This window comes from Neophocaena asiaeorientalis, unplaced genomic scaffold, assembly GCF_003031525.2.
Source record: "Neophocaena asiaeorientalis asiaeorientalis breed wild unplaced genomic scaffold, Neophocaena_asiaeorientalis_V1.1 scaffold150, whole genome shotgun sequence".
Taxonomy (NCBI): Eukaryota; Metazoa; Chordata; class Mammalia; order Artiodactyla; family Phocoenidae; genus Neophocaena; species Neophocaena asiaeorientalis.
This window is the reverse complement of record NW_020176571.1, coordinates 21,932,951-21,955,525: the sequence shown is the minus strand read 5'-3', so window position 1 is coordinate 21,955,525 and position 22,575 is coordinate 21,932,951. Positions and strand designations below refer to the sequence as shown.

General features: G+C 43.8%; 1 protein-coding gene across 1 annotated transcript; it reads right to left on the bottom strand.

Moving 5' to 3' along the window:
* Positions 1 to 1,396: 1,396 nt before the first annotated feature.
* KLHL42 (kelch like family member 42) lies at positions 1,397 to 22,569 on the bottom strand. The gene is made up of 3 exons (XM_024733250.1): positions 21,684 to 22,569; positions 11,183 to 11,376; positions 1,397 to 6,920 (listed from the first exon to the last, which is right to left on the bottom strand). The coding sequence occupies exons 1-3, from the start codon at positions 22,553 to 22,555 to the stop codon at positions 6,469 to 6,471; spliced, it is 1,518 nt and encodes a 505-aa protein (XP_024589018.1). The 5' UTR covers positions 22,556 to 22,569; the 3' UTR covers positions 1,397 to 6,468.
* Positions 22,570 to 22,575: the final 6 nt, after the last annotated feature.

The window sequence follows — 22,575 nt, the reverse complement described above, 5'->3', positions numbered from 1 at the left end:
CAGTTTCCTCAGCTGTAAAGGGGGGTAATATTCATATTTACCACATGGGATTGCTGTGAGGATTAAATAAGTTAAATAGAAAAATGCCCAGATTTCCTGTCACAGAGTAAGTGCTCCGTTAGCGTGGGGTGTGTCCGAAATAGTTAACTTCGTTAGTTTATAGACTGCCAGAAATGGGTGGTCACCCATGGGCTTCGGAGGGATGGATAATCCCTGACAACCCTGGACTTGGGACTCAGTGAGCTGTGAGGTCACCTTTGGATACAGTAGCTGGATCTGATTTTTGATTGTTTCCCTTGAGGAAAAGATGAGTGTGTCTTTGATTTTTAATGGGGTAGTAGTAGTAGTTTAAGTTGGGTCATTCTTAAAATTGTATGTATAAGAAGGGCATGTGCATGCACATGTGTTCCCACAGGCGGGGCAATCAAAGGATAGAAGATGGGCATCAGCGACTTCCCTGGTGGTCCAGTGGTTAGCACTCTGCGTTTCCACTACAGGGGTCCTGGGTTCAATCCCTGGTCAGGGAACTAAGATACTGCTAGCCGTGGGGAGCGGCCAAAAAAAAATGAAGAAGAAGATGGACATCCGTAGGCCATCATCTAGTAACTGAACCCCATTTTGTTTTCTGTTTTGCTTTGTTTTTATAAATTTACGTATTTATTTATTATATATTGGATGCGTTGGGTCTTTGTTGCTGCACGTGGGCTTTCTCTAGTTGTGGTGAGTGGGGGCTACTCTTGGCTGTGGTGCGCGGGCTTCTTTCTCATTGCGGTGGCTTCTCTTGTTGTGGAGCATGGGCTCTAGGCGGGCGGGCTTCAGTAGTTGCGGCACGTGGGCTCAGTAGTTGTGGCGCACGGGCTTCGTTGCTCTGCGGCATGTGGGATCTTCCCGGACTGAGGCTCGAACCCGTGTCCCCTGCCTTGGCAGGTGGATTCTTAACCACTGTGCCACCAGGGAAGCCCCTGAACCCCATTTTGTGACACTGACCCCCAGCTTCTCTCAGCCTCACAGACAGCACCATAACTAACACAATAGAAAAGGAGTTGTGTGTTGCAGTTTTCCTGGAGGGGCGCTTACAACAGTGGGAAGTGGTAGAAAACATAGATTGTGGAGGGACACAGCTGCTAAACGGTGAGATTTAGACTTTGTTCTTTTATTCAGAATTATAAGGACTCAGAGACCCTCCTCCCCGATCCGTCTTCTCCCAACACTAGCAGCTCTCGCGACACGCCCCACGTGACTCCTCCTCCAGCCAAATGCCACCTCTCTAACTGGTTCACGTGTTCGTCTGGCCTTCCAGGCAGTCAGGAGCTCCCACCGCACGGGCCTGTCTCACGCAATGTCTGCCTCCTCCCAGCCCTGAGTCCACAGCTCATACTTCAAGGACAACATACACTGATTCAGGACTATTTTATTTGAAGAGATTTTCTTCTGTAGTTCTAAACACAAAGGAATGCTCTTTGAATAAGTGCTTCATAGGCGTCATTGTACTGAAATGAATCATGTGATGTGTTTACATTTTAAGCCACACTTGAAATTGAAGACTCAATACAACCTCTTAAACAAAGAATTAGTCATAACAAAACATAACTATTCACTCTATGGATTATCATTTTGCCTAAAATGACCACTAGATATGAAAACCTTGCAGAGACATCTAAAGAGCCCCCATTAAGTATTTTTTTAGAAAAATGACACAAGAATGCAAATGACATTTTCTCTCTCTTTACTAGTAAGAGACTGTGACATCCATTTGACAGAGCACCAGCCAACTCTATCAAGGTCATTACAGCACCCTTTGCAACTCAGAATTGACCGTCTTTTACATTTAATCTGTCTCCTACAGGAATGGATGAAAATGGTTACTTCAAGGGCAGAAGTCAGCCTGTGTCAACCGGTGTGTATTTTGTATTGTGTTCCTAAATTAACACCAGAAAATGAAAAATAAATACTCTCATGTGAATGAAACATACCCTTTGACAGTTATCACAAAGGCAAAAACTCAACTGACTTTCAGTCAGGACTAGTGTCTCAATGTCCATTTCTTTATTAATACTTTTTATGGAAGTGTGTTAAAGGCATAGGTACAAACGCACATGTGAATAGCTTGCTTCTCTCCCAATACCTGCTTCCCTGGCTTTGCTCCTCCTTTTCATGGGATCAAGCTGCTGAGCTCTCAGCTCCATAAGCTGTGGAGCCTGGTAAGTATTTTAAATAAAGCAGATCTCATATCATTCTTTTCTGAAAAATGAAGTACAGAGAAGACTACGGAAAGTAGTGAGAAAAGAGCATACTGTGAAAAACAGAAACCATAGGATGCAATGTTCAAATCTAGAGAAAAGCTGGTTCATGATGATTGCTAGTCAACCATAAAGTAGGGGACAGACTGGAACCAGGACTGAAGAGGCAGGAAGGCCAGGGAGCCCCAGTGCGTCTGACAAAAGTGGGCATCTTCCAGACGAACAGTCTAGTTACGACCATCAAGACAAACATTTTCACAAGGCTGTAAGCTCTTCAAGGTCGGGGATGGTGGCTTACTTATGTCTGTATCCCCACTTCTTAGCACTTTCTCTCACATGATAGATATTTAATACATATTTCTGGGAACCAGGGAACTGAGCTGAATCAGCTCACTGCTTTCAAAGCCATTTTGGGTGGTGTCTACTCACGTAATTCATTCACTCCTCTGCCTAAGGCAGGGATGACAAATAGACTTCATCTCACTCTGATGCACTGGTAGTGGATGCCTGGAAGCATCAATGACACAGATTTTAAGACCAATTCCTGTCTGGGAGGAGAGGAGTGCCGCTCATTCACAATGCCTCCTTGAAAGAATGGTGGCACAGATGTTCTGTATTCCCACCCCTGGTGCAGGAGAAAGGCATCTAACAACTCACCCATATTCCCTTTCTGTTGCTATGCTGTCTCTCGAGTGCCTCTGCACTAAGCCACTGCTTATTAAATGCTGGTCGACCAGGAAGGCCAAAGCCTTTCCACTTGATTTACCTGTGCAGCCAAACAGGTAGAGTCATGAATTTACCTGGAAATCTGAAAACACGGCATCCACACTGCTCAGTAATGGTTTATTGAAAGAGAACAGGCATTTACTTGATTACTCTCTCTGTAGAGAAAGAGCTTTGTCCATCTCAGTACAACTTTAATTGATATCTAAGGCATTTGGAACGACTTGGGATTTTGGTTCAAAAAAAATGGCAGAGTGAAATTCTCTTTGGTATTCATGCTTAATCTACATCTACTTGCTTCCTACTAGTATCCATAACCTTCTCAGTACTTCTTTGTTAAGATTTAACACATACGGTTGAAATAGTCAACTCCTACACATTCATCAGAAAAACAAAGGGAGAGGCCTCTGAAACTAAGGGTGCAGAAGAGAAAGCCAGAAAGTATGACAGGAAGAATCAACAACCTTCCTCTAACAATTCACACTCAGGACTCATTCTGCCATTCAGACCCTTCTCAGTGAAATAGGCCGCCTCTGGCAGGGTGGCCACCACTGGGGTCCTCCCAGTAACTCCCCTCCCTACAGAGAGGTCAGCACCCCTCAGAAGCATCTCTGAAAAGAAGGAGAACATGTATAGAGAAAGAGAGGAAACAAAGGGAGACTTTCAAAGCAACATTGCCTTCGTCACAGGTACAGCCTTTAGTGTAACATTGGCACCAGTGAGAGAACAGGGCTAAATTAAAATTACCCTCAAAATGCCAACACAGCTGATGTGTACAGCAGGAAGGATAATGTCCTAAATCCACAGATCTGTCCTACTGCACTTTCCACTTTGCCTACGTACCACTGGCAGCCCCAAGAAGCAGTCTTGTTAGGATTCTGCGTATCTTAGAGAGAGCTTAATATGCCAGATGTGTGCAAATACACACACACACACACACACACACACACAGATGCACGTACACACACACATCAAACCTGGTTTATAAAAAGAGCTTTTTGGATCAGAGTATGCCTTCACTTGGTCCAAGCATCTAGTTGTCAGCATTCGGAAAATGGACCCAAAGAATGTAATGAGGAAGAGAACTGGTTGGCAGGAATAATACTGTATTTTTTACAATGTGGGTATTTACGAGCTAATCTCCAATTGTTTGTCCAGAATTAATTCAACTGGCTAGAATCTTATGAATATATAAGGATAAGCCTTAAAGATGTTAAGATCTATAGTACCAAAAGTTAATGCTATCTAAAATAAATTAGATTTTTAAATATATGTAATGAAATTCTTGGTCACTGGAAATTCATTTCTATAATGAATATAAATTAATATAACTCTATTATTAAGTACCATTTCCAGGAAGATTTCAGTTCAGAGTTGTTGTTTTTTTAAAAAAAGAAAAAAAAGGCTAAGTATTTGAGAACAAATGGATCTGGCTTAGAAACCCTTAAATAGCGTTGAAAGGAGAGTGCTGATAAGATTTGGTGACAAGATGCAAAGATCTGTCTCCAGGTCCGCAATAAAGACACCTCATTTTACCTAATGGAAGTATTCCTGAAAAGTTATGCAACTAGAATTTTTACAAGTAGACCCTAATTTTAAATATACCATAATATATGTACAGGACGCCACCGCTGCCCGGAAACCCTGGGGTGACTCCTTGGGTAAAGTAAAGGCTGTCAAGGTTACCGCCTCCTCTGTGACAGCTGCATGGTGAATGCATACTAGAGGCACTCAGCACGTGTGCTGAGTGCATGAATTTGCTGCAACAGTTTTTCTTTTTCTACGGGAGTTTCTTAAAGCGGGGCATGCTGAAACTGGAATGTTAGGACAGAAAGATAGGGTCCAGCTCACAGTTTAAACTTACTCCATCACAGAAAATCAGGGAATCTCAGAAAGTGTTTCTCAATGAAAATAAAATTTCTTTGCGTGCGTGTATACAGGTATATCTTGTTTCATTGTGCTTCACTTGATTGTACTTCGAAGATAACGCGTTTTTGATAAATTGAAGATCTGTGGCAACCCCAGCTTGTCAGGTATAAGGGTTGGCATTTTTTAGCAATAGAGCATTTTTAAAGTAAGGTATGTACATTGTTTTTCTAGACATAGTACTATTGCACACTTAACAGACTACAGTATAGTGTATATATAACCGTTATACATGCTGGGAAACCCAAAAATTCTTGCAACTTGCTTTATTTGCTTTATTGCAGTGGTCTGGAACTGAACTATCTCTGAGATACGCCTGTATATTTTTAAAGAAATGCTGATCTGTAACTGGCAGAAGATTGTATTCATTTGTTAACTGACTTACTGTAAACAACTGCTTGAGCTGGGTTCCACCTGATTTACCAACCAAGGCAAGCAGAGCACCTTACCAGATTCCAGAAATCCTACCAGATCCATTCCATCTCTGTAGGGGCTTCTTCCCCTCTCTCCAGCACAAACGTTTCAAAGCTACCCTCACCTTACCCCAGCACAAACGTTTCAAAGCTACCCTCACCTTACCCCACAAAAGCAAAGCATGAGTTAAAAAGCCGAGATTAAATTACAAAGGTGCCTGACCGAAATATAAAGTTACTGTTTCAAACTTTTAAAAAAGAACTAAGTCAAATACAGTCAATAAAATAACTCTCAAAGGCATTTTTTCCCGTTATTTGGTGCTTCCTTTCCTTCCCACTTAAATTTAAGACTCGATTTTAAAAACACAGAGATCTGTCCTTTTAAAAGAACAGAATGAAACAATATATCCTCTCTTTTAAGAAATACAGGACGCCTAGCAATACAACCCATCTGACCACATAAATCTGCAATCTGCTACATAAATGAAATAAGAGGTTATACCTTCCTATTTACTCAGCATTCATAACTGTAAAGAAAAGACTGGAAAAATAGCTGAGAACGTTTTTATGCAGGTTTTGGGGAGGACTGGGTACTGGTTCCACTGGTGTAAGTTTCCTGGGAAGTTGTGTGCAGATAAAATATACGAACATAGAACCTAGTTTAAATACACTGCAATACATGCGGGTGTGACCGGGGGAGAAAGACAGTGTTAATATGTTTGTCAAGTAAATTAAAAACCAAAAAAATAATCTCTCACTTAAGGTATCAATGATATTTCAAGCGACCTAAATAAAACTGATTTTAAAATCATCTTTACCATTCATGCCAATTATTGACTTTGGCCCTTTACCAAGCAGGCACAATGAATCTTCTTTTTGAGGATCAGTTTCAGTCACCGGCCGAAGGGTATCACATTTGTATGAAAACATTATCATGGATTTGCTCCCATAATTTAAAAATCAATAATTAAAAAAATAATAAAGTTGGTCTCTTTTTTCCACAAGTTTTCAAGTAATTAGTTCAAGTAGGCGTATTTACAGCTTTTGTATAAATGACCTAAAACCCACATTTTCCCTTTAAAAATCAGTCTCTCTCGAAATTGGACACGGTTCTTTTGGTTTTTTGGTCTTGAACCAGGTTTCTTTTAAATACTAAGTCGATTCAGTCATGTCTCTGCTTTATTGGGCAGATAAAGTGAAGAGACCAGCAAGTTGTGTCCAAAGGCTGGGAAACGCCTGAAGGCTTCCCAGCTATCCGAAAAGATGTTGTACTTGAGGAAGACTCGGTGTTCCAAGCTGGTGGACAGGGTCACGTCCCTGCTCATGATGTAGATGCCATCATTGTGAAGCGCGCACGTCAGGTTGAGGCCCGACTTGGACGTGTTCTCCTTGAGGTAGAGCCACTGGCGGGTGACAGTGTTGTAGGACTGCACGGTGAGCATGTCCTCGCTCTGGCTGCCCCTCCGGGTGGGCCCCAGCTCGTGGAGACAGCCCCCCACGATGTAGATGGTCTCCTCCACGGACACCATCTGCTGCTTGCGGATGTGGACGTCGCACGTTTCAAAGAGCGTCCAGGTGTCAGCGGAGGGGCAGTACTGCAAGATGTTCAGGTTCCGGTCTGAAAGGCAGGAAGAAGCCGCATGATGACACAGCGACCGGGAGCAAGGACGGCTGCCTGGGCTGGACACACACGCCTACCTCCACCTGAGTGATTGGCTAACACAGAGGCAAAACTATTTCAGGAAAGCCGAGGTTGGGGAAATAGTTTTCGAAATGGCTGGGAGGAGATCCGTGCAGAATCATCCCCACTGGCCTGCCGGGTACGTCCCCTGCCTGGGAGGCTGTCAGAGTGGGTCAGGCCAGGCCAGGCAGATGAGCCGCTGTGACAGAGCACCCCCTCCTCCCTGGGACCCTTGCAACTTTGAGAACCACCAGGCCAACGTACAAAGAATCCGAGCCTCAGAACCCTCGTCAGTATCTACTGAATGACTGACTGCTTAACGCAGACGACTGGTGGAGCCCCGAGAGGATCTATCCTTGGCAACAGATCCTACAAAACAAGCCAAGCGAGCCGAGCAGGATCTCTGGAGCTGTCTAAAGGAAAGGACGCAGAGCTGCATGGCAGGAGAGATGCAAGCAAATCTCACCTCTGACCTTCAAGCCACAGAATCATTGGCAATTCTGTTTCCCAACTGTAGCACCAGAGACACACTGGCAAAGGCCATTCCCCCTTCCCCACCCCTGTTTCACAAGAGATGGGTAATTATTGTGTGGATAAAATCGGATGGTAGATGAAAGACTACCGTGACATCATTTTGAAGAGCTTTTTCAAGGAAAATTATTGCCTACTCTCTTTTTGAAAAATGCTTGTGAAATTTAAAATATCTAGTTTCGTTTTTCTTTTTTTTTTATCGTTCTTTTTTTATTCTCCTTTTCTCCTCAAGGAAAGAATAAATGGAATATTTTAGACTGAGAAAAAAAAAAACTAAAAATGCTCTGAATTAGCCAAAATAATGAACTTTCTGTTTGTTGTTGTTTTTTAAACAACAAAATCAGTGTAAGAGACAGTCCAGCTTGGGAACTGATGTCCAAGTAAAGCGCACAGCCTTTTGATGGCTGCAGAAGCTGGGAGGAGTACTTGATCCTGAGACAGAAGGACCCACTCACAGTGGGCAGTAATTAGAGCTCCACTGTGCTCTCTGCTACTAAGTCAAGTGTCTCCTAAGAGGGCACAGAGGGAAGGGAAAGGAGTCCAGATCCTGTGTGTGCACCCGTCCGGAGCCTGCAGAAATGTCAAAATTGTTACAACTTCTGTTTTCCACCAAGACTATGACCTCCCCTCTTTCTTTTCTTTGTAGCGATTGTGATACAGCTCATCCTAGGAGTCAGCCCTTCGGAGTTTGGTTATTACTAATCTATCCAACTATTGCCCCTTAGTAACCCCTCCCCACCCCACGAATAAAAGGCTTATTCTAGCAAAGCTTCAATGTATTTATTTCTCAGGTCCAGGTCTGAAGGTCCTTCCAGGTCTTCTGTAAATGTTTTCTCTCCTCACCCAACAAGGGCTCAGACCATGATGAGGTCGTTTGAGTTGGCGGACGTAAAATGTAAAACTTTCTGCCTTTACATTTAGAGTTGATTCTGACATTTAACAAATCACCTTTCTTCCCTTTAGTGGTTACTACTACTTTCTATCGAATTTCATTTCTTCAGTGCCGGCCAAAGAATTAAAACAATCAAAGAGGTATCATAAAAATCACAAACTCTTCCTTACTAAAATTTAAAAGTCTCACCTAACGTAAGAAGTCGGCAGGCTACGAAGCCAACCTTAAGTCCTGAATTTTTTTTTTTTCATGACAATTATGACTTCTTGTTTTCAAAACAAGGAACTATTAGGAAGTGCTGGGAAGAGCCCAAGCAGAGGAGGAGGGGGGCTTCAGAGGACGAGGAACTGTCCTGCCCTCCCATCGTAAAAAACTCGTTTTCAGTCCTTACACAAACAGTCATCCGTCCACGTCACCTAACCATCCCATCGTGGGGATTTGGCTCGGGGAAGCCGGGACAGGAATCACAGTGGGTGGCCCAAGTCAAGAAGGCACTTTAGTAGCGGCTTGTGAAACTAGAAAACACACAAGCAAGGGTTTTCCAGGTCAACTCTAAAGAACATTTGCTCAGCCAGGGTCATGGAAAAACTAGGAAATCTACCAGGGGCATAGCCTTCAGGCTACAGTGCTTTCCGTCAGCGCTTCCCAGCTCCTGGTTAGAAGAGAAGCCAAGGGATATGTGTGCATTGGGTCAGCTCACAGGGCGCATTCTGTGTCACAAAATCTAGGGAGGAACCAGAATTCTTAGAAATGTGCAAAAGTAAATAACTGTACTTACTTTCCTAGGAGAGAAGACACACAGATACACATAGAGGTACATATGCGTGCACAGGAATTCACCCGGGTCTGTGGTTTAGTCAAGTCTATAAAGTTGACCACTGTAACCTGAACACCAACGTTGACGGTGAAAGAAATGACTGCTAGGTCTCATTTTCTTTCAAGTATCCGTAAAGGAAAAACTGGCAATTATCTTATCATCAGTGGAGAGTCACTAGGGACAAGTAATGAAAACTTGGAGTGAAAAAGACTGTTCTCCTCTTCCCATGTCACCACTGCAACTTCTTAAACGCATAAATAAACACACCACCTGCAGAAAGCTGAATGGTGACCCCTTGAAACATATGTTCATCTTCTAACCCCCAGAACCTTTGAATGTGACTTTTTATTGGAAAAAGGGTCTTTGCAGATGTAATTTAGTTAAGAATCTCAAGACGAGGTCATCCTGGATTACCCAGCTGGGCTCTAAATCCAATGAGATGCGTGTCTTTATAAGAGACAGAAGAGGAAGACATGGATACACACAGAGGAGACAGAGGCAGGGAACACCTGGCGCCACCAGAGCCGGGAAGAGGCAAGGAAGGTTTCTGCCCTAGAGCCTTCAGGGGGAGCAGATGTAATCCTCCTGACACCTTGTCTTCAGACTCCTGGTCTCCAGAACTGTGAGAGAATACATTTCTGTTGCTTTAGGCCACCAAGTTTGTGGTCATTTGTTAAGTCAGCCACAGGAAACTAAAACATCGCCTACCACCCTCCCCACCAATCAACTGTTTAGAGGTACTCTAAGAAGTGTTCATCAAAATCTTTCGCTGTCACCAAAAAAAAAAAAAAAAGTAAATCAGATGCTCATAAAATACCTTACATTTAACTTCTTCCTCAAACATATATCCCCAAAACAAGACACATCTGGTTATGTTGAAAGAATTTTTGCCACCTACTTCATATTATTATTATGTGGATTTCTGTTCTTTGCAAAGTTATAAATGGTCACATGCAGCTTCCTGGGGCCATCAGCACATGCCTGTTATCAGCCAGGGCTGGAGAGCTCTGTCCTGCCCATATCACACCATACAGGGGTGATAGGTTATTTCACTACGTCAAATATGATGGTAACTCTACTACTTCAATGTGGCTAAGAGTCCAGTTATGCCTTTTCTAAAAGTTCTGGGCATTATACAGCCAGACAGACCAAAAGAAGAAATAAACTGCCTTGGCCATGAGATAACTTGGAAACAACTGCTTCACGGGAAGGAAAGAGATAACGGGAAAGACATACCTCTTCCTGGGGGTCCACCATTGCCTTTCTTACTGTTAATAATAGAAAACCAAGTAACAGAAAACCAAGCTGTGAGATGCTTCCTACCAAGACCAGCAGTATAAAACCTCTGGAGAAACTTTTTATTTCCACAACATTAACTACAAAATGCCCACCCACAAAAGTGAAGAACACATATGTACGGTTTAATAAACAGCACAACCCCTTCCCAACACTGGTCAGGAAAGAATTCTCTTCATGTACTCGCTCCTTCTATGATATGGGAAAACCGCCTGCAGCTGAATTTCTGGAACCTGTATCTGATATGCTTGTGCCCAAACACAAGGGAGAAAGTGAAAACAAAGATCTGCGAGAATGCTGTGGCACTAAATTCCATAGTGTTGGACGGGGCGGATTCAGTGTGCATTTGGGAGAAGGATGGGAGTTACCCAGCCAAGTCACAGGATGGCTGACCACAAGGTGGGGTTTCCAAAGCAGGAAGAAAATACATTTTGTTCACAGCTCCCCCTCCCCCTTTCAATTTTCATGCTCACACAAAGGCATCAAAGGCCCCTCCTCCCAAACTGCCCCTGTCATACAGGATGCTCTTTTTTCCAGATATGTAAATATATACTATGTAATACATAAGATCACACTAGAGGGTTTCCTCCAGCCCCTGCTGCCCTTTCCCAGGCTGCCAAAGCTCACGTGTAGGAGGACCACTTACTAGGCCCCTTTACTTACCTCTCGTAGTATATCCTCCAATGACATAAACTTTCCCCTTACACTCACACGCAGAAAACTCAGCCAGAGGGTTTGGTAAGGGTGCCACGAAATTCCAGGCATCCTGCTCAGGGCTGTAACATTCAACGTTAGAAACGGCCTGCCCACCAATGGCATAGAGTTTTGAATTAACAGCCACGAGTTTGAAGTTAGACCTGAAAGAGAGACACAAAGGCCCACAAAGTCAGTTCTTTTGATCATTCAGAAGACAGGGACTTCCCTGGTGGTCCAGTGGTAAAAGAAAACACTTTACAATGCGGGGGACGCAGGTTCGATCCCTGGTCAGGGAACTAAGATCCCACATGCCTCGGGGCAACTAAGCCCACGCGCCACAACTACTGAGTTCACACGCCTCAACGAGAGAGCCCACATGCCGCGAACTACAGAGCCCATGCGCCCTGGAACCCGCGCGCCACAACTAGAGAGAGAAAACCCACACGCCACGACTAGAGAGAAGCCCACGCACCACAACGAAGAGTCCGCGTGCCGCAACTAAGACCCGACGCAGCCAAAAACGTAAAATAAATAAATAAATGATAATTTAAAAAAAGAAGAAGTAAGACAAAACGGACTTTCCCGGTCCAGTGGTTAAGACTCCGCACTTCCAATGGAGTGGGCACGGGTTTGATCCCTGATTGGGGAACTAAGATCCCGCAGCTCCCGCAAGCTGCACGGCGCAGCCAAAAATAAAATGTACAGCTTTTGAAAGCAAAAAATTAAGACCGTATAAACAAGAAAAAAGAAGTAAGACAATGGCATGATCTGCTAAAGCAGCGTGAGCAATCTGCTGGATATTTGAAGGAAATGAGCTCTCCAATTTGGGTGCTATTCTGCCTGGGGACAAAGGAATGACTGAACGGCATCTCAAATTTCACTCTTGTCCCCAAGAATCCACAAGTTTGGTGCATTCTCCAAACTTTTGCTATTGAAGATAAGCAATTTTCAATATAACAAGGACTAATCTTGCTTTGCTTAAACCAAGAACCACTTTGTATATGCTAAACTCAATACCTCTATACTTCAAGAAAAATAAATGTAAAAATATACTTCAATAAAAAATAGAAAAAACCCACATTGTAAATCAACTATACTTCAAAAATAAATAAATAAAATAAACTCAATAACTCTTCCAAGAGTGGGAGCAAGTACCCACCCCATTCCCTTGCCTCTCTCTATTCCCAGTGGGTAGGCTCCATCCTAGGTACACACCAGTGCTTGCCTACACAGACAAGCACATGCAAAGGTTGTTTGCTACAGGGCGGTCCAGACGCCCCTTTACCATGAGTTCACCTAAGCAGATCACTCACCCATCCTCCTCGATATGAGGGCGTCTTCTATACTGCTTCACAACATATAAGGTAGGGGGAGGTAAGCAGTGAACTAATTAAAACGATTTTGATCTGACATTCTTAGGGTATTCACACATGTTAACAAATACCTCTATCAACAAATGATCACCTATAACAAGAGTAAATAATTTTTGGAAGAGAAATGCATTGGTTTTAAGGCCCATATTCAGTAATACAACTAAACTCTGCTTATCGGCTTCAGATACTAAATAAAAGCCTCATGACGTTTGAATTGAAAAGAAAAAAATTAATTTCTGTCAGTGTAGTACATAAAGATTAATGGACTCTTTGAAGGCCAGGAAGGATATAAGCATTTGCAAGTGCTGGGTCAGCCGACTGTGATACGTGGAACCATCTCAAGTTTACAGTAATACGAGCAGCTTCGTATTACTGTAGGAGCAGGAGACCTGCTTCTAGACCCGCTCTGCTGATAACCAGCTATCTGACCTTTGTCTCTAGCGTGGGGACCATACCCATCACAGGGTGGTCGAGACAATTACACCACACAGCTTATCAGAAAGTACTACACAGAGAAAAGATACCATCGCTAAAATTTCTCAGTTTTCTAGTGTTTGAAATAAAGAAGCTAGACCCGGTGAATTTAGAGGCCTCATCTAATGCCAACACAATGAGCTCTTCAAAAGTAACAACATCCTAAGAAAGAATGGGGGGTAGAGGCTCCAAATGGAAAAAGCATGTAAGAGGGTAGATTAAAAAGCAGCAGTGAACAAGTAGCCATGCCTGATCTCCTGACAGATGTTTAATAAACAATGGTGCATTATGATCTAGAGCATATGTTAGTAATAGTCACCTATTAAAAAATTAAGATTTTTTTCAAAGGTCCCTGTAATGTTTACATTACATTAAAAATGAGTTTTAGCTTAGTTTTGTTTTTCAAATCAGAGAGTAAATAGGGTACTCTTCATCAAGAACGTCATATTGTCCACTAAACTCAGCCAGCCACGCAGTTTTTCACGCCAATAGACTTCACCGGGGTGGCAGTTACTGGGGGGTCCTTGGTTCATTTTGCTTACCTTTCCTGCTGCCAATGGTCCTTAAAATCTGACCATGATGCCCTCTCTGTGTGTGCAAATTTGGGGATCCGAAGGAAATAAAGCTTAAAATTTTACCAGCCCACAATCTGTGTTTGCTTCCCAAAGGTACACAGATAGTAAATTTTGTAAGATCAAAACAGTTTTTGATATTCCTCCAGCATAATCATTTGTCCTAAGCAATATGTAAGGGGCTTCTTTCTGAGGCTGAACGAATAGGCAGTTAAAAGTAAACAACTCTGTCTCTCCAGACCCCAACATGCTCAAATTCACTTGAAAAGAGAAACACTTTTCCAATATTGAATTTGTTTTATGATGCAATTGCCTCCCCAAAACAGGCCACTTGATGAGGAGGCAGACTGCCAAGGATTATGAACCCAGGCTTGCACAGGGAAGTCTCAGCTCCCCTACTCAACAGCTCTGTGAGCTTGAACAAGTCATTAAATCTCAGTTGATCTGAGTCTCAGTAGGGAAAAGAAAAGCATGTCGTAAGAGTTGAAAAGGGTAACTTGCAGAAAGGGGTCACTAGAGGGAATGCTTGCCTGCATGTCACTGCCTACGTTTCTTGACCTCAGGAGGATGGGTTTCTCATTTGTCAACTGCAATAGTCACTGGCTGTAATGGACAAAGTGCTGGACTTCTGTACAAAGTACTTTCGCTTCCATAAATTCTTGCCTTTTCCCGTTTTCTGAAAATAACTTTTCTACTCTTCGCATTCTGAAGGGTAAAGGTGTGAATCCAAGCTATCACTTATTTTTAAAAAGTATCACCTCTACAGTGTTTTCTTTCTTTTTTTTTTTTTTTTTTATAAATTTATTTATTTATTTTTGGCTGCGTTGGGTCTTCGTTACTACTTTTTTTTTTTTTTTTTTTTTTTATAAATTTATTTATTTATTTTTGGCTGCGTTGGGTCTTCGTTACTACACGTGGGCTTTCTCTAGTTGCGGTGAGCGGGGGCTACTCTTCTCATTGCAGTGGCTTCTCTTGCTGTGGAGCACAGGCTCTAGGCGCACGGGCTTCAGCAGTTGTGGCACACAGGCTCAGTAGTTGTGGCTCATGATCTCTAGAGTGCAGCCTCAGTAGTTGTGGCGCACAGGCTTAGTTGCTCCACGGCATGTGGGATCTTCCCGGACCAGGGCTCGAACCCATGTCCCCTGCATTGGCAGGCGGATTCCTAACCACTGCGCCACCAGGGAACTCCCTACAGTGTTTTCTTAATATTGATCCCTGACATACTCCATTCAGGAGGCAAAAAGAACTTTAAATCAAATAACGATTTGTTGTAGCTACATACTTGACTTACAGTAAATAGAAATGAAAGCGAGAAAACTGAGATGACGATCTAATTTCTACTTCACTTAGAAGAAATAAAAAGCTTTTGAAATCCTTCAAAGCTGAGTAACACGAACCAAGCCAACCACCAGCACACAGGTATCAAAGACTAACAAGAGCTATTGTAACCATCGGAAGGGCAGGATGATTTGAGGTCTGAGTGGCGTAGAGTGCGGGCCCCGTGATATGCGCAAGTTAATGAAACTCACTGAGCCTCAGTCTCCCCTTTGGGAAAATGGGGCCAATAATAATGCCCGTCTCAGAGAGCAGGACATGGGGAGGACATCTAAAGTAGTGACCACGACATGCAGCCCTGAGTGACAGCTCAAGACATGTAAACCACTGTTAGGATTTGTTGCTTAGAAAAGTTGTTACCATTAGGGTAAGACTTAGAATAAAAGACAAGCTCCTTCCCCTAGCCCTTTCTCCGGCTCTCCGGGGAGGACTGTGCAGCCTGTGGACCATCAGGGCCTTTTGTCTCCTCTTTCCCCTCTGCCACTTCCCCCAAGCATTACCCTCCCCTAGGGACCAGGGAGGGGAGAAGGGAAGGTTAGGAGACAGAAAAAGTCATGGTTGGGCTTCCCTGGTGGCGCAGTGGTTGAAAGTCCGCCTGCCGATGAAGGGGACACGGGTTCATGCCCCGTCCGGGAAGATTCCCACATGCCGCGGAGCGGCTGGGGCCGTGAGCCACGGCCGCTGAGCCTGCGCGTCCCGAGCCTGTGCTCCGCAACGGGAGAGGCCGCGACAGTGAGAGGCCCGCGTCCCGCAACAAAAAGAGTCATGGTTGCTCCCTACTACCTACCACCTCTGAGCAAACCTAATGCACAAAGCAGTTTAAACTGCTGGCCAAAATTATACTGGGGGGAGGTGAACAGACATATAGTTTACTTCATACTATCCTTGTGCTCCACTGCAATTAACCACAGAGGACAAAATCTCTCGAAGGTTTCATGCCTCTAGAAATGCTCTAAAATACTAAACTTTGGCTCAGAGGAAAGGGGACAGTCAAAGCTGACAACTGTAATTCCTTCTCTGCCGGGAGACTTGTTTGTTAGGTTTCTCTCCCAACGTTGCTGTGTTCACACACAGAACAGGATGGCACAACACGACTCCGATTTCAGAGCAAGGGTGCAAGGCAACAGAAGATACTAGAGATAACTCTAGAAATACAGAAAATAATGAACTGATGGCTGCAACAGTGCCAGTTCCTGCAAGTTATTGCTAAGTAAAGTGAGGAAGGGAAGCAAGCAACTCCATGGGCACACAAGCCTTTACACGTAAAAAGTTATGTCCTGACAACGCCTGAGATCAAATTCACGTTCAGACCACCGGGCAGTGTTGTGTACTTGGACTTCAAAGCAGCCTCTCCAACAGTGCTGTGTACTCACACTGCTGTTTTCAAGTAGTGAGCACAGCACTAAACGTTTCTTTGTGTTTTTTGTTTGTTTTTGCACCATTTTCTCCAGGGTGCAAAGGGCTTTATAAAATCTCCCAGTCCCAGAGTTCCCGCCTATCTCTTGTTATTTAAGATTCTGGGATCACTGCACTGTTCAGTCCCTGGGGAAAGCGGGTTGCTCTGCCTTTGACCCCTTTGTCAACCATTCGAATACATCGCAAAGGCAGTGAATCCATCGCAAAGGCAGTGAATCGAGGTAGATGTGAAATGCTGTGTAACCAGAGGCCTAAAGGTGCCCTTTGTACTCAAGGTTCTAAGTTTCCTCCACTGTTTTCGGAACCTGTGTTGAACGCATTATCCAGGCATAATCCCACTCTAGATTTCATTTTTATTTGTCTCATCATCCAAACTCAACTATAAACTCCTTCTGGGCAGGAGCCATATCATCTTTGTTGTTTATTCAATAGTGACTAGAATAATGCTGGCACAGAGGCTGAGGTGAGGCTGAGGCACACATAATGAAATTCTGAAAAGCAATGCAGTAGCATGAAATATCTGTGCTCCACTCCTTGGAAGAGAATCATTTTTAAAAGGAAAAGTTAAAGGTCTGCATGAAGATGGTCACTGTCAGTCATTAAGCCAAAACTTATAAACTCTCTAAACGATTATATCTAGTCAACGGATATTTACATTTCGGTTACTCTACTTTTTACACACCTTGAGCAATTTACTTTCTGTGCCTCGGTCTCTGCCTCTGTAAAATGGGAACCTGCCTAATATAATCCTTGTGAAGAATAAGTGAGAGGATACATGCAAAGCAGTAGGAACAGTACCTAGTACAGAGTAAATGCTTAATTAAATGTTACTATTATTTTTCAGCTATTCTAAATAACTATAATGACTGTTACAAGATAAAAATATTCACTGTATTGTTACATTTTAAAAGAACAAAACGTATATATATATATATATATATATATATACGTGTTCACTTTTATTACAATAATGTAAAATATATTCCACGATTCAAAAAAGCCAAGTATTTTTAAGCATCCATTATTTATTGGACACCATGTTAGCAGTATGAATATACATAAGCATTGAATAAGCAATAGGCCCCAGTTGGAAGGGAGAGAAACAAACATAAACAGAAGATTTCAATTCAAGGTGAGGAGTGTGCTAGAAAAGCATGAAGTTTGATCCTTTAGCCCAACTGAGGGTTCAGGAAGGGACTCCTGGTTGAGACCATGTCAGACCTGAGTCAAAGTATGAAGGAGATAAAGAGGGTACAAATTCCGATATGGAACCCAATTTAAAAAAATATAATGAAAAAAAAGTGGAAGGATAAAAAAAGAACAATAACTAGAAAACAGCTAAGAATAATTCTAACAAAAAGTACACAGACCATGCAAAGGTAATAAAAGAAACCTTTTCTGAAGGACCAAAAGACCCAAATAAATACATGGAAAAACAAGCCATTTTTCCAGCTACAAAGTATCAGAAATCTGTGAATCCTCCTCCAGATTAACCTATGATACAATGTAATTCCAGTCAAAATTCCACCAGGACTTGACAAGGCGATTCTAAAGTATATCTGAAGGAGAAAATGTATGAAGAATAACCAAGAGAATTAAGATAAAACAGAACAGAACAAATGGGTGTCTGTTCTACCAGACAAGATTCCCAAGCTATAAAAATTTTAAAATGTGTCATAGGTAGAGGAATGGCCAATCTACCAGTTTGAAAACAGGAAAATTAGCATAGGATAATTGATTTGGCAAATCACAGTGAAGAATTAAGGCTATTGGGACATTCAGAGAACATGTTATAACCTTATAGTATGCCTTATATGGAAATAAATCCCAAGCAGATTCAGATGTCAAGGTAAAGTGGCAAAACTATAAAAGTAATAGAGCACGAGACAGATGAGTATTTAGTCTTGGCTTGTAGAAGCCTTTCGTATGCAAGATAAAAAGCTCACAGGACCCACGTGACCAATCTGACTACAAAATATTTAACATCTCTTCCTATTAGAATACCCTATAAACCTGAAGTCCAAAACTGGACGCTCACAAGGCCAGTTGTGGCCTACACTTTGTTTTGTCTATAAGGTTTGTGTTGTTGTTGACTTGTTTGCTTTTTAAATGGAGTAAGTTGCCAACATTTAAAAATCAGGATATCCAGGGGCTTCCCTGGTGGCGCAGTGGTTGAGAATCTGCCTGCTAATGCAGGGGACACGGGTTCGAGCCCTGGTCTGGGAGGATCCCACATGCTGCGGAGCAACTAGGCCCGTGAGCCACAACTACTGAGCCTGCGCGTCTGGAGCCTGTGCGTCTGGAGCCTGTGCTCCGCAATAAGAGAGGCCGCAATAGTGAGAGGCCCGCGCACCGCGATGAAGAGTGGCCCCCGCTTGCCACAACTAGAGAAAACCCTCGCACAGAAACGAAGACGCAACACAGCAAAATTAAATAAATTAATTAATAAACTCCTACCCCCAACATCTAAAAAAAAAAAAAAAATCAGGATATCTGGATGTCTGGCAGCACCATTCCTCACGCCTTTGCGGCAGTAACCAGCTGTGGCCAAGAGGTGGAGCCCTCTTGTGGTGAGTCAGTAGCTCTCTGGTTCATCATAACTTGTCACCCACCCCTCTACTCACTGACTTTACCTGCCTGGTCACTTAAGGCATTTCACTTTTGAGCCTTCTGATAAAGTAACAGCAGGGGAAAAACATGTGCAACATTACCTAAGAAGCGAGAGACTAATATCTATATATGTGAAGAGAACTTCTAAAATGAATACGAAAAAGATAAGCCAATTTTTTAAAAACTGGCAAAGGCCATTTATAAAAGATATACAAATGGCAAATAAACATATGAAACAAACAATCTCTCTTCCAAGCAGAGACATTCACACCAGTGTTTTTGCCTACTAGATTGGTAAAAATTTTTAAATGATGATAATGTCTTATCTTGGCAAGAGTATAGGGAACTGGCAAGCTCAAACACTGCTGACAGGAGAGGAAACTAGAACAATTCTTTGATGGACGATTTGGCAGGAGCTACCAAAATTTTAAATGCATGTAAGCTTTGCCCCACCTATCCAGGGATTCTAGGCATTTGCCATATAGAACTAACTCACATATGCCTACTAAGCTAGGCACACGTATACCAAGATGTTCAACATGGCACTGTTTATTAATGGCAAAGGAAACGACCTAAATGCTCATGAATAAGGGAAGAACTAACTACAGTTCTGTGCATCCATAGGCTGGAACACTGCACAGCCATTAACAAGAGTGAGGTGGATCTACATTTGCTGATATAGACAAGACTCAGAGTGGAAATATCAAGGGCCATAATAATCAGCATAAGCTAATCAATTTTAGAGTAAAAATATGTATAAGATGCACAGACACCCCAACATGTATATACATATATGTATACATTTTTCCCTGTTAACCACTATCACCATATTTATAAATATACCTTTATAATGTATAAATATAAATGTTTATATACTTACATAACTATAACATGTCTACAGATACACATATTTTTTTACTCCGTGTTTTTTCATGTCATTTACAATTTTTCTAAGCATGTATTCATGCATTACTCAAATACTTTTTTTTTCCCCCTGAAGAGGACAGTAAGGGCATTCCTGGGGGCGGGGGGAAAGGACTACCAAGGATTTGTGGAGAAAAGAGAATCCCATGAGGTGCCGTGTTAAGAGTTCTGGAGCTAGGGGTGGCGTGTTGAGCACCAAATGTACAGCAGGAGACACATGTGTAGAGGTGACAACCTGCTGGGCCTTGTACCCCTAATCTGAGCACCGCCCATCACCACTGCATGTTCCTTTGTTGCTTCAACTAAAGCTCTTAGAATCTGTTTAAAAATAACACTCTGATATCAAATTTTGAATACATCATCACAATGGTGTAAATAATGCACTAAAGGGCTGGAAGAGGCTTCCCTGGTGATGCAGTGGTTGAGAGTCCGCCTGCCGATGCAGGGAACGTGGGTTCGTGCCCCGGTCCGGTCCCCGTACCCAAAAAAAAAAAAAAAAAAAAAAAAGAAGGGCTGGAAGAAAATACGCCAACCTGTAGATGGTTATCAGAGGGAGTGGGAGTGATAGTCTTTTTGCTTCTTCGACATTTTCCCAGTTTTCTAGCATAACTATGTATTTTTTATCATCAGAAAAAAAACTTTCCAAATTGAATTTTATATTATAGTAGAAATAACACCAGTGGACCCCTCCCCCCCTTAGGCTGGTGGCGGGGAACCTTGAGTCAAGTAAATATGTGTAATGACCTTCCCATTCCTGTTAAGAGTTTTTTGGGTTTGTTTTTTTTGCCTGGCTGTGAGTCCCCCAACTCCTCGTTCCACACTTCAGAGGAGGAACCATGGCGGGGCTTGAGATGGGTACAAGTGGACAAGAAGAAAAGGTATTCCTGTCCTTTCTTGGGTTACATTGATTCTTCTTCCCACTTCTGAATGGCTCTGGGCCATCTTGGGCCCTACCATCTTTTTTTCCCCTACCACTTCTTCCTATAATGCTCTTTGCTCTTATTTTCCAGTACGTTTCCTGGCTCTGTTCCCTCCTCCTCCCCGCAATCTCCTCCTTTTCTCTGCCTTTCTTCAAGTCACCCAAGTGCATGTTGGGAGGGATTTGCAGAATGGGAAGGGAGAAGGCTGGCGTGGATGGTAATGTTCTAATTCTGCAGGTGACCAATGCCAGGCTCAAGTCTTGGGTCCATAATGAAGACTGTCTGGGAAGAAAAGTGATATGCAAAAGAGAGGACAAAAAGTAAGAAAGGTAATCCTGTATAGCTAATATTAACACAAGTCCAATGATTATTTTCCGATCATAGCCTGGTGCCTCAGCGCGGAAAGCTTCAAAGTCATTAACAACAAGATCCTCCAAAGTCAGTGTTACAGGTTACTGCCCGTGTGTCATTATAATCACGATTAGTTCCTAAAAAACAAAAAAAGGTAAAAATACAAGCAAAATTAAAGAGAGCTTTCTTTGAAAGTATCCTTCTAGGAAACCACAGACATCTTTTTTTTTCACTGAGACGCCAAAAAGAGGCAATTTGTCTAACGGCGCAATACCTGCAAGGAAACTACTCAGCTAGTTGACCTCACTAGGGCCTCTGCTTCCTATCAAGTTCTTAGTCCATCGGGAACTTTGCCAGAGTCAAGGCCAGCAACACTCCCGAGGATGTCATTCCCACCTCAGCACAACCTCCTGTGACTGCCCAGTAAACACGCGGGAACGGAGTCCCGAACAGGTGGATGCATGGGAAAGCAGCAGAGCGGCTGGGTGCTTACCTCTTCTGGTTCATGGAGGCCACCTGGAGCCACTCGTTGGTGCTGGGGTTATAGGAATGCGCCGCGGAGATCTCCTGGCTGGTGATCCTGTAGCCGCCCACGATAAAGAGGTAGTTGTCCAGGATGGCGGACCCGTAGCCCCTGACATTCACCAGGTCAGGAGGAAGGTTGTTGGCCAGCGGGAACCAGCGCTCAGTCATCTCCTCGTACCTGAGCATGGACGGGGGCTCCCCTTGGTAGGGGTGAGGGGCCAGGGGTCCTCCCAGGAAATCCCCCAACGCCACGAGGACAGCAGTCCCTGTCATCCGGGCCTCTCTCAGCCTCTGCTTCAGGCTGACATCCCCGGGGGCTTGAGGAGAAGAGCCCAGGAGGTGGAACTGGGGCTTGCACAGCACTTCGTGAAAGTGGACGGCCATGAAGCGCAGGCAGGCCTCCTGCAGGTCGGGCAGCCCGTACACCTGCGCCAGGCGGTACAGCTCCAGGCAGTTGGTGAGCCGCACCTGGGACAGCAGCAGCTGCAGCAGGGACGTGACCTGCAGGAACGAGGCGGCCTCCACCAGCTCGGACAGCAGGCTCACCTCGTCCATGTCCTCCTCCTCCTCTCCGACACCGCCCGGCTCCCCGCGCCGGCCCAGGAGCCAGCCTTCGCGGGCGCCGCCGGCGTTGATAAAGTCCAGCACCAGGCGCAGGCCTGGGGCGCTGAGGCCGCGCAGCTGCTGCACCTCGGGGCCGCCGGCCTCCGGCCTCCGGGCCTCGCGCATGCCGGAGCGGTAGAGGGCGCGGAAGTAGTCGCTCTGCTCGATGAGCTTCCTCTTGCTCACCGGGTAGCAGCGGTCCTCCAGGCGGATCTGCACCATCTCCTCCGCCGACATGGCCGGGGGCCCGGGGGCGG